At 32.4% G+C, this 17,905-nt stretch overlaps 1 protein-coding gene across 1 annotated transcript in view; it reads left to right on the top strand.

Moving 5' to 3' along the window:
* The window catches only part of LOC127717932 (cardioacceleratory peptide receptor-like), a 90,779-nt gene extending 73,109 nt beyond the window's left edge, over positions 1 to 17,670 (top strand). Inside the window, exons 3-7 of the mRNA XM_052223808.1 lie at positions 7,440 to 7,637; positions 9,564 to 9,703; positions 13,141 to 13,303; positions 15,223 to 15,339; positions 16,137 to 17,670. Coding sequence (XP_052079768.1) covers positions 7,440 to 7,637; positions 9,564 to 9,703; positions 13,141 to 13,303; positions 15,223 to 15,339; positions 16,137 to 16,378 — 860 coding nt within the window. The 3' untranslated portion in view covers positions 16,379 to 17,670. The remainder of the gene's footprint in view (positions 1 to 7,439; positions 7,638 to 9,563; positions 9,704 to 13,140; positions 13,304 to 15,222; positions 15,340 to 16,136) is intronic.
* Positions 17,671 to 17,905: the final 235 nt, after the last annotated feature.

Genomic DNA, 17,905 nt, shown 5'->3' with positions numbered 1-17,905 from the left:
CTACATTTAACAATGATGGTATGCCTTATCTCTCCTTGCCAAACATGTCTTTTTTCTGTCAGTTTCAATTATAATATGTGAGTGGAATTGAAATATCTTGACTTTATCTTTCATGTTTGACAACTTTCGTCATAAAATACTCGCATGTTAGAAATTATCAATTGAAAATCTTATTATGCTCTTGATTGTAGAACAGTAATAATAGACCACTTTACAGGAAAAGATATCGAATGTATTTTACCAGTTACTAATTGTTTTTGTCAGGTATCAATTTTGTTATAGTTCAAGGTCTAATTACATAGTATGAACATTGTAGCGTTCACTTCGATCATAGTTGTGGTAGATTATATGGCATTAATCTCTTCTCCTTGTGAGGAGCGCGGTGTTTCTTACAAAAGTAAGCTTTGTGCTTTCTGTTGATTGTATATTGAAACTCATAACTTATGATCTGATGAATTGATAAGTAAGGACAATGTTTTAGTAAATAGACTATGTCACTGATTTTGGTACAACTTTGCATACAACTTTGGTTCGTTAATCTATAATTCAAAAATCGGAAAATGACGGATTTATAACTTCTATTTTCTGAAATATTACTGAATGAATTCTTTCAAAAAATGAGAATATTTGAATAGAAATCACATAAAACCGTCGAACCAACGCTCTTAAATTTGTCTTAAAACCATCAAATATTCAACTACAAAGATATGGGTAATGTACGGTTGTTAATGAGCTTAATCATACACAGGATATATTTTTGTTTTGTGAGACAACCTACAGAACATGCCAGTACCGTATAGTTTATAATTGAATGGAGATTTCTGGTATACTTTAATGAAACAGCTAAGTGCATGAATAACCAGGTATAATCTTCACGGAGATGATGCATCAAATGAAACTTAATGAGACACACTTTAAACTTGGTAAATAATAGTTTTCATAAAGAAACATACATGAACGTGATAATAAAAATAAAGGATATGTGGTATTTATAATTGCAAATTCAACTATAAGTTTTGTATTCTTCAAACATCAAAGATATGCATTTTAACAAGATGATTGGACAACAGACATAATCTTTAAAGATTATTCCCACACAAAATGGATTGACTAATCTAATACTATTTAGTATAATTTAGATATAACATTGATCATTCATTATTGAATTAAGTCAGCGAGAGGCAACTACCTCTTTACGAATTTTTTATTGTGTATGCATATATTATAATTGTAATCGGTTTACCCTTGCCAGATCACTACTTTGAATAATTGTTTTAATCTTTATATCAAAGAAATACGTTAGGGTTAAGATTTAAAAATAAAAGAAAAATGTGTCTGAAGAAATGAATGCCCCCACTTAAGCTTTGCAATTTTTCAAGTTAAAAAGGGGCATAACTTTAGTACGGTAAGTGACTCACTGCCCAAATTTGAACTCTGTCTTTGAGTTCTGGTTCTTACAATTGTGTATGGGTTTCATAAAATTTGGATTAGGAAAAATTAAGTTAGAGTGCGGAAACGAAAATGGGACGGACGGAAAGAAGGAAAGACGGAAAGACGGAAAGACGGACGGTCAAGGGTAACACTTAATAACCCTTTGCCTACGGCGGGGCATACATACTTTAAGAGATATTTACTCAACTACACTAACCCACTAATATATTGTTGTTATACTTTTATTTTAAATTTGCATTGTTGCAATATTTAGACAATATATATCATCTTATTTCGGAGTCAGTAATTTTCATTATTCTTTATAATATAGAAATTAATAGAATAAATAAATTAAGATTATACTGATATATATATAATTTTTTTGTATATATTTATTTGCCAAACGATGAAAACACAATCTGATTAATTTTTATAAAACATGGTAAAAATACACTGGCTCTATCATGTCTATAGGCAGATGAAGTCGTAAACAGATATATTATTACATCCGATGCTTTGAAAATCTTCCATTTTCACGAATGTATTGTTTGACATAAGTAAATATGTTTGCCAATTAGACATCTATATACCAAATACCAACAGGCAAGAATGTAAACAACTGAACATCACTGTAAAACACGACAATTAACACAAACATGAAGCAGAGGAAGGATCAAAACCATAAAAAAATAGATACCTGGTTATCAGTTTGATAAAGCATGCACAGTTATTTAAAGCATTGAACGCTGTTGAATGATATAATGCCCTTGGAATGATGTAATTGGTAAACCATACATGCCAAAAAATTTAACTTGGATTTCATATTATGTCAAAGTATACCATACGGGCTTTAACTTGATTATATCGAGTGTAGCTGGACATAAATATTAACAAAGGATGCAGTCGAATGATTACATTGGCCATACACAAGCCTTGATATACCACATATTATAAAATTTTACATTAAGGAATAAATAATTGGTTGATTGAGTAAAGACTTTGAATACGGTAATCTCAAAATGTTTTGCGTGCATTTATTATTGCGAGTTGAAGATTGGACAAAAATGCGAGATTAATTTGCGCGTTCAGGAAAGTCTGTATACAGAGATACGTATCAGATATCACAAAGCAAGTTTTTTTTAATTATTGCGATAGAAAAATGAAGTGTCGTTAAGTGTATTTAAAATTTTCAGAAAAAAATACTTTCAAATTCAAGGGTAGATAGTTATATTAAACTTGACAGGACAACTTGATTGTTTTGGTTCAAGAAAATAAGGCCCGTGACCTCCCTTTTTATCTGATATTTCGGAAGTATCTATGAAAAACATTTCTCTCGTTTGATGTTAATCAATTCTATCGTGTAATGTTTAGTCAAAAAATGAAAAAAATGTGTTTCCCCCATATAACCCATTTAAAATAACAGTGCGTGTTAGTTAATTTCAATGTATTTTAACGAACAAACAGGGTCCGTGCTTCAGTTTTAACATTGGGATTTGAAAATACATCGATTAAGACGTCTTTTAATAAAGTTTAAGAAAATTTTATCGTCGAACATTTAAACGACTTATCTACCTTAGTTGGTGCAAGGATGTGTATAACTATTCAGTTTGAAAATGTGCAGATATTATTGCGAGGTTTGTATTAAGGTGGTACCAAACACCTTGCCTAAAATTAATTTGGCTCGTTTAATTTTCATAAAATTTTGACAAAACATTCACTTTGACCCTTTGACAAAAAATATAAAAATTTCAAAAAACTTTATCCACTCACTTTATCGGAAAAATTTTATTGGATACATAGCAGTTTGACAAACACTATTTTTGATCATTGAGAAGCTTGATATTTCCTTAACAATAGGAAACGCACTTTAATATCTGTAACATATATCTGTACAAAATTACTGCCTGCAGTTTTTCTTAACATCGGAATTATTAAGGTGGTACCTAACACTACAGGGAGATAACTCTGTAAAAATCAGCTAAACGTTTTAATTACGTTGTATTGTTAAGGAAATATTAAGCTTCTCAATGATCAAAATTAGTGTTTGTCAAACTGCTATATAACCAACGAAATTTTTCTGATAAAGTGGTTGGTTCAAATTTTTTGAAATTTTTATATTTTTGTCAAAGGGTCAAAGTAAACATTTTGTCAAAATTTTATGAAAATTAAACGAGCCAAATTAATATTAGTCAAGGTGTTGGGTACCACCTTAATCTCGCATGTTTGTCCATTCTTCCAAAATCGCAATAATATCTCAATTTTACAGTACCTTTTTTTAAACATTAGTGATCTTTATGTAAGGATAGTATGTTGTATAGTAATAACGAAGGAACAAATCATGTGCTGACCATTTGTTTATTGAAGTTATTCCCTAACTACGTCTGTCTTATATATGTTGACTGTGTTTATAAACCATTGTACAGAATCATTTGATTACTAATACTTGTTATCACCAGCTTTGGGAATACGATGTCTTTTTATCCTTATTTGTATAATGACAATGTCTCTTGTCATAATAGTTTATTACTTATTCTGAAGTCTAGGGTTGACCAGAAAAATTAGCAAGGGAAATCAGTCTTCTACAATCGATAGGGAGAAAAAATTGAGATTTATGATAAACCAAGGGACAACCAAAAACCGAAATTTGAAAACGGAATACGGTATAGTTGCTTTCTGATGTATTTATTACATGCAGACGGTTAATATTGGATAGTTTATGTAACCAACTAAAATTTGAATATAAAGTAACATGTATAATATACCTTTTAAAACATGTCTTAGTATCGAACTCGTGACTGTGAGAGGCAATTTTCAAAATCATTACAAATCTAATATGCAATTTCAGAATTGTGCATTTCAATGCATACGGAACCTAAATGAAAATTGAAAGTTAATTTTGATATGTCTTTCAAATGACTTTTTGCCAGAAAAACAATTTTCTAATTTATCAAAATATTCAGTAAGAGACATCTATATTTTGACAAAATGTTGTCAAAACCTCAACGTACATTTACCATGAATACTGCTTTTCTTTTAAAGTGCTTTAAACATATTATGCCCAAAAAGTACACATTCAAAACGTAGTACAAAATGTAGTATATATGAAGCTGTAAAACTGTTTTTGTCTCGCTTGCAACATAAGGAAACCGCTAACTGTAGATCGATGATATTTGGTATGCAACTGTACATATATAAGCATTTGAGCATTTGCCCATCTAATCTAAATGGCAATTTGTTTACCCCGTCTCCGTAGTTATGGTCATTGGACTCTGAAACTTTAGTCTTGTTTTAGTTTTTAATTAAGGTCAATGATACTGTGCATGCAGTTGCGTATATTATTCCAAGGACATTATGTGACCCCAACCTCTCAGACACTGTCCACTGACTTTGATTGATTTATAGATTGTTGGCTGTTTAACGTTCAGTGGCAAACATTTCATACATGTTCAGGACGAGAACAAGTTGGCAATGAATACAAAAGGCAGGTCTTGTAATAGAGGTCGTCCGGGATGAAGGTCGGGGAAATTTGGACTGTCACTAGAAAATCAGGGTATATTGGATAGGGATCGAAATGTTGCCTTGCAAAAGGCCACATACGGACCTTTTGAGTTGTTGCAATGGCTCTAAATGTGCAAAGAGAGTGGCACTCTCTTGTCACGAGACACCAGATTTAACTCCCCATTTTAACCGGACGTGGCTGCGTACTTGTACATTCCGCACAGCCCGCACGCCCCACTTTAGATAGGGTTTTACTACCGGTCGGATGAAGGCCAAAGTTACCAATTTTATATTCCCCAGTCAGCCTTGCGGGTTATTCACTTTGAATGTTTTACATAGTTAACTCAGTAAATTGTTATCATTTAAATTTATTCATTTGAATCATGCTATCGAAATTAGATACATGCGAGACATATATCTGTGTCAACAGTATACTGTTTATATTCACTGAAATGAACCGTAATTGATGCAATTATAAGCACGGAGGTCGTTTCGATATACTGAACAATGTTAAAAGAGGCGCATTATCTTCAGAAAATGTCTTGTTATAGAACTCATAAAACAAATAATGTTCTATCATTAAGTGCCAGTCTTTGTAAGAATCGGGCAATTTAGAAGAATCTCAACACATGACAGAAAAAACCCACCGACCTAACCATCCTAGTTTGAAGTTCTCCTCGTCCTGAGTTAGAAATGGTAGGTCTTTCGTTTCAGCGTGTCTGTTAATTCGAGAAATCTCTAGATAACTTTTAGTTAGAATAATAGCAAATTACGGAGTTAGCTCCCCTCAATTGGTAATTTCGAGTGCATTTCAACCAAATTATATCTTGAATTACCAGAACCGGAAAAAGAAACGAACGTTATATTCGTGCACCATTATACATTTTGAACTTACATTAATGTCAACTTTAGTGGGGTTTTGTTTGTCATGTTTTCACCACTGCCTGATTCTTAGGCAGATTGGCACTGAATTGCATTTATTTAAAAACTAGCAGACAAATAGAAATTTAAGATTAAGAAACAAGAATTGATTTCGTTTAAGTTCTACATTTGATGTGCTTGTTCAAGTATTTTGGAAATATACAAAACAACCAAAAGTAATTCTAAAGTATAAACGGTGTGTCGAGCGGGGGCGTTTTATTAGAGACAAATTTGGTAGGTTAGTCATAAATGACGTATAATAGGTCCTTTATTCAACATGTTTTCATTCATATGGGTCATTGAACTACTGAAACAGTTAATGATTGTTCTTTCAAGATAAAGCATTTGATGCTGAATTAACGGCACACATACTACCGATCGAAAATTTCCATAATATCCATGTTTCGATAGTAATGATCAATACATGTACATCTGTGTGTTCGAAAAGTAGTTCAATAGAAATATATAACTATAGGCTGTATTGACCAAATATGAAGTATGTGTAGAAATCTATAAATGATCTTTCCATAATGAAATACTCGACACAAATCATTTCTCTACACGCCATTAATCAACTTAACTGGCTGTTTATCTTCTCGGGATTGATTTTGTGATAACACAATGTTTTTTTGTATTCCATTCCCCTTCCTGAAAAAAATCTGTTGAATTCATACCTTATTCGTTAAAAAGAAAATGAGACATAGAAATATACCATTACATAATGTTATCACATAGAAAATGAAAAAATATAAAGAAAATATCTAAAGAAAAAAGAAAAATATCGAAAACCTAGAGTAAAAGTCATGGACTTAACATACCAACATTACAAAAAACAAGCATATAGCAACATTACAAAAAACAAGCATACAACTAAGTGTGTACATTTCTGGGTACTAGTATGTATAAAAACAGAAGGTTCTGAACTCTGAACAATACGGCTTCGAATAGAACTTGGAATGTTACTAGCAGGTGCTTTTTGAAAAGTCAAAAAAGCCAGTAATCAAACATAGATTAATTAAAGACGTCAGCAAGGTTTCCTTAACTGTCTACCAGCCACTGAATGAACTAGTAATGTCATAATCAATAACAAGAATGATACATATTCTAGCTGTAAATGTCTGTGCAATTTACCCTATGCACGATAAATAATTACCATGACTTCTTTACAAGAAAGTAAAAATTCGAAACTAGTTGTTGCAATAACTGTTATATCAATTATTATAATTGTCCTACGGTTTGACAGCTGTTGTCTTTTAACGGAGTATTTTGTCCCGTGAGGCAGAGTGATAGGTTTCTTATTTTAATTATTTATTTCTCTGGTATAAAAAAAAAAGTACGAAGATGTGGTCTGGTTGCCAATGAGATAGCTCGCCGCCAGAGATAAAATGACGTAGATGTTAGCAACTATAGGGCACTGTCCGATCTTCAACAATGAGAAAAGTCCATACCGCATAGAAAGCTATAAAAGGCCCTGAAATGACAAATGTAAAACAATTTAAACGAGAAAACTAACGGCCTGATTTCTTTAATTTACACTTCATTGTATCCACACACCGTTGTAATAAAAATATATTGACATTATTTTTCAGATCTTATGGTAGGGATATTCCTGGTACTTACGGATGTAATTTCGAAGATAACTATCACGTGGGAGACCCCTGATCCCGGATGTAAGATTGTCAAGTTTCTACAAGCTATGTCAACATACGCATCAGCATTCTCACTTGTTGCATTGAGTATAGATCGACTCAGTGTGGTTATCCGTCCACTTAATAGAGCTGGGAATGGTAGGTTTAATAGATGAAGGTCTGGGTGGGGGTTGACTTCTTTATGCTTCAATTTTTTAAACCATTTGTCTCTATTTTTTATTTATTTTGCCCATTATTCTCTATGTTTATATCATATTTTAATTATTCATTAGTTTTGTTTGCCAATTATTCTTCACTTTTTTACCATTTTTTTTTCAGTCTGTAAACTCCCTCCAGACCCTTACAGATAATCACCGGTAGCTTTAACACGTGACCTGATAACTCTAGGAAATTCCTATAAATGTTAAGTTGGGAGAAAGGTCACATGATTGCAAAGTGTAACAGTAATTGTTGATCATGTCTGATTTGAACATGTCAACCTACTTCTCCGGGATATATGATTCTGATATAATGTCGTTTCGTCTGGGTTATTTTAATCTAAGTTGCATGTTTATACCAGAAGCAGTTTATACACATTAAAAGTCTTTCATTTATTTATGCTGAACATACAATCTATCATTACGTTTTATGATCTGTTCGCTCTCTCATGTATTTGAAATTAAGTGTTGCACTTTATGACCGAGTAATCAGTATTATAAAATCCATAAAAGGAATTGATAAAGGGTATTAATCTTTGACTTTTTTCACTTTTATTGATAGATTGTGATTGAAACCTTAGATTTCTATAAAAAAAATAAATGAAAATCCTTGAATAGGCAATGACTATTATAAGCATGCAACCTCTTTTAAACAATTGTTGTGTCGTCAAAATGTTAACCAACCGTTATTCTTTTTCTAGAATCAAAATTAACGTTGGTTTAATAAGAAAAAGACTCACCATATTATTTTTAATAGTTACCTTTGTTTGATCCTACGCACTCATTTTATTCTTCTGAACGTACTAACGATTATTCAGTTTCTTCGTTGTATAAATACTATATCAGAACGCTGTATTCCAATCTGATTAGAATACAGATCCCGATGTATATTTCACCATCGTCGGTGTATATGCACAAACATGTCTGTTTTATCTTCTTTGCCTTGGTATTTGCCAAAATCTATATATAAATTAGGAGATGTGATATGATTGCCAGTGAGAAAACTATGATCCACCAGAGTTCACATGAAGTGAATGTTAGCAATTATAAGCAACCGTACGTACGGTCTACAACAGAGAGAAAAACACATACCGTATAGTCGGCTATATAAGGCCCCAACATGGAAAATGTGAAACAATTCAGAAAGAAAACAAACGCCTTATTCATAACAAAACAATTTATGGAAAACACTTTCGATATGCCTTTTTTTTTACTTTCATTGAGACCCTTTATCATTTGCGTGCTTGATTAAAAAAGAATAACAAAAATACTGTACTTCAAAGCAAATTTAAAAAAAGGGGAAGTCTATAAAAACTGACAAAATCAAACGCTTTCAATCAACGGAACAAGTGAAAAACAACTACCATATTCCTGACTTGGTACCGGCATTTTCCGACGAAAATGGTGAGTTAAACCTGGTTTTAGAACTAGCTAAACTTCCGTCTTGTATGATATTTGTTTATAGTTCCATTATACTGTCATAATTGGGTGAGCAATCAAAACAGACTTATTAGGTTAATGTGACAATAATTGTATAACTGTGATCCAGCAGCCATCTTTATAAATACGAAAGACTATCATTTCGAATGTTTAACTTACCACCTCCATTGATAATGCATGTAATAAACTCTCGCGAGAGCAGAAGAAACAGTGAATTCACCTACCTTTTTATTACCACCTCTATTGATATTTCATGTAATAAACTCTCGCGAGAGGTGAGGAGAAACAGACGTCACCTATCGTCTCAGAAAAAATATAACTTCTCTCGAATGGTATGATTCCCAAATGCTCTTTCTGAAATGATATATATCTGTTAAGTATTGTCCGATTTTACAAATGATTCTAGCTGGTTTTTGTATGTTTGTAGGTAAAAGCTGGACGTTGATAGCCTTAGCTTGGATATTTGCTGCGTTGTTTGCATTTCCAATGTTATTATTGTTTTTCGTCAAAGAAGAACAAAATATGAAATTTTGTAAAATAGAATTTTCCAAACAGTGGATGTGGCAGGTTCGTATAGTAACATAACATTAATTGCGAATAAAACTGGCTAGCCCGTGTGTTTGTCTAATCGCTGTACGTCTGTCTAACCCTACCGAGGATTTTGTTAACACAACTGTATACAATATACAACGCTGTCGATGTGTCCGTGTTTCCGCTTCTCCAAAAAAAAAAAACAACAAAAAAACACTCAGACCTGCATTTCGGGATTATTAATATTTTGATAGTTTTGATTCAAACTGAAAATGTGTTATTCAATTTTGTACATTTGTATGAAAAACATTATTCAAATTAACCATATCATTCTTATAAATCATCGGGATTTTAGCCTCAAACATCGAGTTACTCATTAGATTGGCAGGCGGAAACCCAGTTGAAATTAAACAAAAGAAATGGAACTCTTTGTTAGAGAAGGTAAAAAAGCAAAATTGGTATATTTGAATTGTTTACATCTGTTTCTAAGGGCTTTAAAAGTTTAATAAAGGTGCATAATTTATGATTTTATGCATCTTATATACGTGTTTAAAACAGTCGATTGTGGCATGTTTAAATCCAGGTGGATCTTTTTTGTGCATAAGCATAAATTCCATCGAAAAAAATTCCACAGAGAGATAATTGATCTATCTAAAACATTGATTTTCATCTCTGCCCCCGGCGATAGATTTTTTGAAAAAAATCCCAAATGGACAAAAATTGCATCGAAAAGAGAAAGTCGAGTGCACCTTTTTATGCTCGGGCGTGTCCGAGTTGACTATTCTGTCTTGAAAACGTATAAAGCAAAAATATTTGATACATCATCTCGCTTCAGATTCTATTATTTTCATAAATTTATGATACAGGTTGATTTAATAACATTTAAAATTCACAGTACTAAAAATAAATAATATGGGTCAAGTGAAATACCTTTCTAATGAGTCATAACAACAGAGTAGGTGTGTTCGAGTAACAATTTTTCACTAAAAGTACTTGACGACAGACTTTACAACTGGATCTTAAAAATGCATAACTTCAAAAAAACTTCATTTTTTGTGTGTGTTTTTTAGGGTTATCTGTCTTCCACGAAATATTAAATAGAATTTTTTTAGATGTTTTTGAACTTTCGAAATTTCCACCTGACAACCGATCAGACAAAAGTTTTAAGGTTCATGTGGACCCTTTGGCTAAAATGGCTGCATTTTCACCTCAAAATTTACTCTGAGTACAGACAAACCTGCGCATCTGGAAAAGTTTTAAGGCATAGCATGCCCTAGATAAATAAACTTATAATGCATTGCATGTTTTAGAAAATTTAAAACTTAACTGGATTTAGCAGTGCACTTTTTTTCGTCCCTGCAGAAGATGATAAAATAAACAAACAGTTGAGTTTCATTTGATATGGTCCACTCAGGTACACAGTTTAAATCACCAATTATTGTCAGGTATCTATTGTCCATCTATTGTCCATATCAATCAAAACAGTTCACTTCAATTATTACCTGTGGGGAAGTTCTCAAACCTCTTTCCCAACTTAGTTTATTTTGGCACCTTCTGGAGGAATGAAAAAAAGTGCACTGCAAAATCCGGTTAAGTTTTTAATTTTCTAAAACATAAAATATATTTGAATTTTATTTATCTAGGGCATGCTATGCCTTAAAACTTTTCCAGATGCACAGGTTTGTCTGTACTCAGAGTAAATTTAAAGGTGAAAATGCAGCTATTTTAGACGAAAGGTCCACATGAACCTTAAGTTGACTGAATGCAGAAAAGTAGATTAAATGATGAACAATAGCTAGTAGATACATTTGTCTTTTAAAATGCAACTGGCATATAAAGAACGTAATGGTACTATATGGATAAATTTATCGGTTTTCAAGAGCTAAATTGGCAGCGCGTCATCCCTACAATGGCTTCCATTTTTACGATTGTAAAAATTGACTGGCGTAATGGGGAGATAATTTTGACGAAGTAGAATCCTGACTGTTGGGAAATATATATTTTCTAACTTGTTACAGAGTTTTTTGTTTACATGTATATTACCACAGAAAATCAAGCCGATTTTTTTAAAGTTTTTTTTTATAATTGTGAAGTTAAGAATTCCCAATATTTAGTGAGCAATTTAAAATTCACAAGAACAAATTACTGTAACCATCAAGATAAAAATGTGCGGTATTCGTAAGTTCGACCACAACATCAAAAAAGCAATAGATATCGAGAGACCAACTTATGGTGTTCTAGATTAGACGGAAGCATACGAAGTTGGCACAAAAAGAAGTAACAAAAATACGAAATATTTCATTCATACCGTAGAAACAATATCAAAAAGGATAGCAGAACTTATATTTCTATATCTTGTAATTACAGTAACATCCGGGGACTATCTAAACTCATAGTAAACATTACAACATACTGTTATCACGGTACATCTCTGTGTCATCTGGAGAACATCTTCCTATATATGTTTATGTGTATCAATACGCTGGACAAGTAATCAACGGAAGATCTCAGTCGAGTTTTCTAGCTCATTCTTAATCTAAACAAAGTATATTATACATACTTAAGCCATAGATTTAACAGTATTTATTCAGTGTCATTTTGTATTTATGCTGACACGTAGGATATGGAATTCTTATCTTTATTTGAAACTTACAGTGATAAAATAATTATTTTATACCAACGGGGATTCAAAAACCACAAACCGGTGATGTATTCCGAATGCGGTGTCATCTGGAGTTCATCTGTATAGATACTTTTTATATATATACCTATAACTGACCAATGGAACATGTCAATCATTATTCAGTCAGAATTTCATCTTGTGTTTTTGGTCACAAAATATAACATTATGTTTAAGGCATCACTTTCTTTTCATTATTATTACGTCAGGATTTCATGTTCAGTCACAAAATCTATACTTAAAAGTATCTAACATTATTTTGAAGGCATGACACTTTGTCATAACTTTGACACAAAAAGTATTTTCTACATTGAAACTATTAAGGATGTTCGCTCCACTTGTTTTTGACTTTTTGTCAGACATTCGGAATTCTCTGGTTTTATCGATATAGTGTCATTAAACAATTTACCCGCTAACCCCTACTTTTCTTTTCTTAATTTTATTACATAAAGATTTAAAAGGCATATTTGAAAATCTTATAAAATCCTTGTTATTTTTCATAGTTTTTGAAAGAAAAAAGCTTCTTATTTTGAAATAAAGTAGCGACCATCCATAAGTAGAAAATGTGATTCTTGGTAATGAAACGAATAGAAAAATAGAAAAAGAAGGCGACAATTAAGTAAAACTAAATTTACCCTTGTTTGCGTTATATATCTGTATTTTTCTTGGATAAAATAAGATTAGAAGTAAACGTGAACATTCATGAGACTGCATCTTAACGACACAGAAAAATGAAATATTTTAGATGATTATAACATGTTGAGTACATTAAGTATTCCTTTTTGTACTGCAGGTTTACTTATCTTTGAATGCTGCTGCTGTTTTCATAATACCAGCTGTCATCATTGCCTTCTGTTATATTGTCATAGTAACTGTTTTATGGAGAAAGGCTAACTTTGCAATGGGAAATGACACCTACAGTAACGGCTGTTCTCCACAACACATAATCAACAAAGGTATAACATTTAATATAAAGTAAAATCATGTAATTCAGTGGTTGTCGTTTGTTGATGCGTATGTTATAAAATTGAGAATGGAAATTGGGAATATGTCAAAGAGACAACAACCCGACCAAAGAGCAGATAACAGCCGACGGCCACCAATGGGTCTTCAACGCAGCGAGAAAATCCCGAACCTGGAGGTGGTCCTCAGCTGGCCCCTAAATAAAATTGTGTACTGGTTCAGTGAAAATGGACGTCACACTAAATTCCAAAACATATAAAGGAACTAAAATTAAAAAAAAAAAAGACTAACAAAGGCCAGGGGCTCCTGAATTGAGACAGGCGCAAAAATTCGGCGGGTTAAACATGTTTTGTGAGATCTTAACCCTCACCCTATACCTCTAACCAATGTAGAATTAAGAAACACATAGCACATATTTATATATTTATTTTTGTTTATTGTTTTAACCGTCTCGGTGGTCTCGTGGTAGCATGTTCGCCTCGATTGCGGGAGATCGTGGGTTCGAACCCCGGCCGGGTAAAACCAAAGACTTTGAAATTGGTATTTACAGCTTCTTCGCTAAGCACATGGCATTAAGGAGTAGAGCAAAGACTGGTCGGCTCGGAGTCAGAATAATGTGTAATGTGTTCGGGTAAGGTAACAAGTCTTCCTGCGGACAGTTACCTAGCACGTTAAAAATCCGGTTCATCGTGTTGGTCTAGTACAAAGCAGGGTTAATATTTATATTACATTAACATGTTCTCGTCCTGAATATGCATATCAATTTGCTGTTGGACGTTAAGCAGCATCATCATCATCAGTATTGTTTATTGTTTTGTACATAAATAATTCCGTTAATTTTTCATTCGAATTGTTTTATAAATATCATTTAGGGTCCTTTTATAGTTTGCTATGCGGCATGGGTTTTGCTCATTGTTGAATATGATACTGACAGTGTGACCTATTGTTACTAACTTCTACGTCATTTGGTATATAGTGGATAGTCATCTCATTGGCGATCATATAACATTTTCTTATTTACATATCATAAACTGTTATTGAAATAACTGTTAAGACTTAGTATAAAATCGGTTTCTATTAGCTCCGCCATGAATAATTTAAAACTTTTGAAAAAATCTTAAATCTACGACTTACGATAAAATAACAAATATCAAACCAATAAAAATATTCCAAGCGAACAAAGCAGATTTTTTCAATAAAAATCAATTCGGGTAACAGATCAAAGCTATTATTACATTCCTCACTGAAGCAATGATGCATGGGGATATCGTATTTTTAAAAGAGTCACTACATTTGACTGTTTCAACTGTACAGAATTTCACCAAAAAAAAGTTTATAAATCATCAAATAGACACACGCATCTAGGTTATTTTGCTAAATATTAATAGAAAGAGAAAAATGTATAATATAACTGCATTTCTGTCTTGCAGCCATAAACATTTCGAGCCCGATTATTGTTCTCAGATTCAAATATCAACCAATCAAAAAACTGAATTTGGTGTTTTGTGGACTAATTTTGTACTCCCAGTATTGAGTAAAATTTTATGACCAATATCACAGAACTGATTCGATAGCACTCGTTAAAAATCAATAATATCCGATTTCACGTTGTTTGTAGCTTCTTTGGCACCATCGCCATTGTTATCCTATCCATTCACAATTTAAAATTTTTAAATATACTTAGAAATACCATAGGGGAGAGACACATTTTCCGTTTATAAGATCGTGAGTTACAGCATATCCCCATCCTCGATAACTTAATAAGATGCTTGCTCTCGACCATGCAACAGAAATAGTTTCTATACGTAGTGGCTTTTTCAAACGTTTGGTCCAAATAATGCAATGCGTACGTATTCGCCCATTCATTAGCTTCAAATTTTTATAGGACCATTGTTTCGTGAATTTATTTCAGACGGACAGACTGTGCCGCAACAGAAGGAAAAGAAAGTCAGATGGAATAGTAGTTCTAGAGGGGTAATCCCTAAGGCTAAAATCAAAACAATCAAAATGACCTTCGTTATTGTATTAGGTAAGTAAATGTAATGGAAAAACAAAGGTTATGGGTATCCATCCATGACACAAAATTAGTACATGCTCAGCAAAAAATACACAAAAAGCAAAGGAGCAGCGCTTTTCTTGCTGTTCTTCATCTCAAAGTCACAACGAGGCCTTCAACACGGAGTAAAAAATATTCTCACCTCACTGCAAGTTTAAGACGGCCCGTAGCACCAGTTTGAGCGGATTTTTTTTTTTCAAAAGCTGATTCATAGTATAACGAGTAGTTAACTGTGTTACAAGGATAAATAACACTAAGAAAATTTATAGGACTTAGCAACAAAAGAAAAACTAAACACACAGACTAGTCGCAACAACAATGTACAAATGGGCTTTTGTTTGAATTAAAAAAAACCATTAAAATAGTAAATTCTATGCTATAATACTATAAAATTCTATTGAAGCGTCTGTAAAACCAGATTATAATATAAACAAGATGTCTAACTTAAAGATGATAAAGCAAATAGAATAAAAATGTAAATATGTAGTTTATGGGAACAAAATAAAAATAATCTCTGTACTCTCAGGAACAATAATATGATACAACACAACTTAAATTTTCAAGTTGACATACATAAAAAAGGATAAATGGAATCGCCAAAAAAAAATACCGCACAGTAAAACAAACAAAATAAAGCATGCAAATATAAAAACACTTTTTAAAAAATGTGACAAATAGTTTGTTTTAATAATACAGTTGAAAATAACTATATGTATATTTTTCACGTATAATAAAGGTTGTATTTTTATATTAATGTTTATCGTTTTCAGCTTTCATTTTCTGTTGGAGTCCTTATTTCGTGTTTGACCTATTATTTGTGTACCAACAAATCCCAGATCCAACTTCACAACACATTACTGCTATAAATACTTTTATACAAAGTTTAGCACCCCTCAACAGTGCTGCCAACCCGTTTATTTTCCTGCTCTTCAATTTTAACACCGTCAAATCTGCATGTGGAAGACATACTCGCCATATGTACTCACCACCAACTACACAGTCGCATTTGTAATTACAATTAGTCTGATATCTCAGAAGACTCCGAAGACATAGTTGCCATCTGTACTCGCCACCAACTACATAATAGCATTTGTAATTACAATTGGTCTCATGACTCTGAAAACCACGCGGAAACAGTCGCCATCTTTACTCACTACCAATTTCACTAGCGCATTTGTAATTACAATTAGTCTGAAAACTCAGAATACACCGAAGAAATACTCGACGTCTTTACTCGCCACCAACTGCTACACAATCGCAAGAAAATGCTTGTATAGGTATTGAGTTTCTTTTGTCACTCGGATTATATAGTGTGTTGTTAAGAGTGCGCTACCAGAAAAAACTAGGTAATGAAAGCTGACACTTATATGTATCTCTATAAGAAAATGAATACTATGTTTTTTCCATTTTCGAAAACTGCGATGTTCTCATTTGGACAGAACCGAGTTCCGGTAACTGTTATGTACTGAAAAGAATAGAGAAGGAAACAGCCAAAAAAAGAGTGCCATGATAATTTGTTATCGATAATTGTAAATAAATGAACAATCTTGATTTTTAGACTTTTTACATGAATACGTATCACTTTTGCTGCAATCGAAGGGTAGTCTTTAATTTCATCTTGATGCTTCTTCATAAATTGTCAAACTGTAAATATCACGTGACATTTATATTTAACATGGCCCACACCGTGTCAAATACGACAGATTGTTTTTGGATGTTGGTTTATCAAAAGGGTTTAATCATCGAAATAAAACTCGTTAATATAGAAAGATTGTAAAATTCACGTTGTGTATATCTTATCATATATTTATATTTTAATGACATTGTTAATGAGTTTAGAAAGGTATTCAATAAATGTTTCAGAATCAAACAAAGCGTATTTCTAAGGCCACGCCAAATTGATGCTTAGTATTTCGGATTCGCTCGCTCCATCATTTTGGGAATCTAAAAAATGTTCAGTTTTCAATTTGGAGTAGCCTTCGCAGGTTTTTGATATACTGTATTATGATTCTGCTTTTGAATATAATTTGGCTAAGTTTGTTATTTTTAAACAACACTAAGTTTGATAAGTTTACACAATACTCAGTTTGTTAAGTTTAAACAACAATAGTAAGTCTGTTATGTTTAAACAACGCTAAGTTTGTTAAGTTTAAATAACACTAAATTTGTGTTGTTTAAACATCACTCAGATTGTTATGTTTAAACAACACTAAGATTGTTATGTTTAAACAACACTATGTACTGTTATGTTTAAACAACACTATGTATTGTTATGTTTTGAATATACTTTGTTCAAAATTCTTACAGTTTGTGTAGTTTTTTTTTTTGAACATTTCCGTAGGACTATACAACAGATACTAAAAGTGCAATACAATTTAAAGTGTAAACCAAAAACAGATAATACAATATACATAAAAAAGACGATGTGGTATGATTGCCAATGAGACAACTCTCCACAAGAGATCAAATGACACAGAAATTAACAACTATGGGTCAGCGTACGGCCTTCAACAATGAGCAAACCCATACCGCATAGTCA

The sequence above is a fragment of the Mytilus californianus genome, unplaced genomic scaffold (genome assembly GCF_021869535.1).
Source record: "Mytilus californianus isolate M0D057914Y unplaced genomic scaffold, xbMytCali1.0.p SCAF_10, whole genome shotgun sequence".
Lineage (NCBI taxonomy): Eukaryota > Metazoa > Mollusca > Bivalvia > Mytilida > Mytilidae > Mytilus > Mytilus californianus.
Note: the sequence above shows the minus strand (reverse complement) of the source record. Positions and strands in the feature narration are given on the sequence as shown.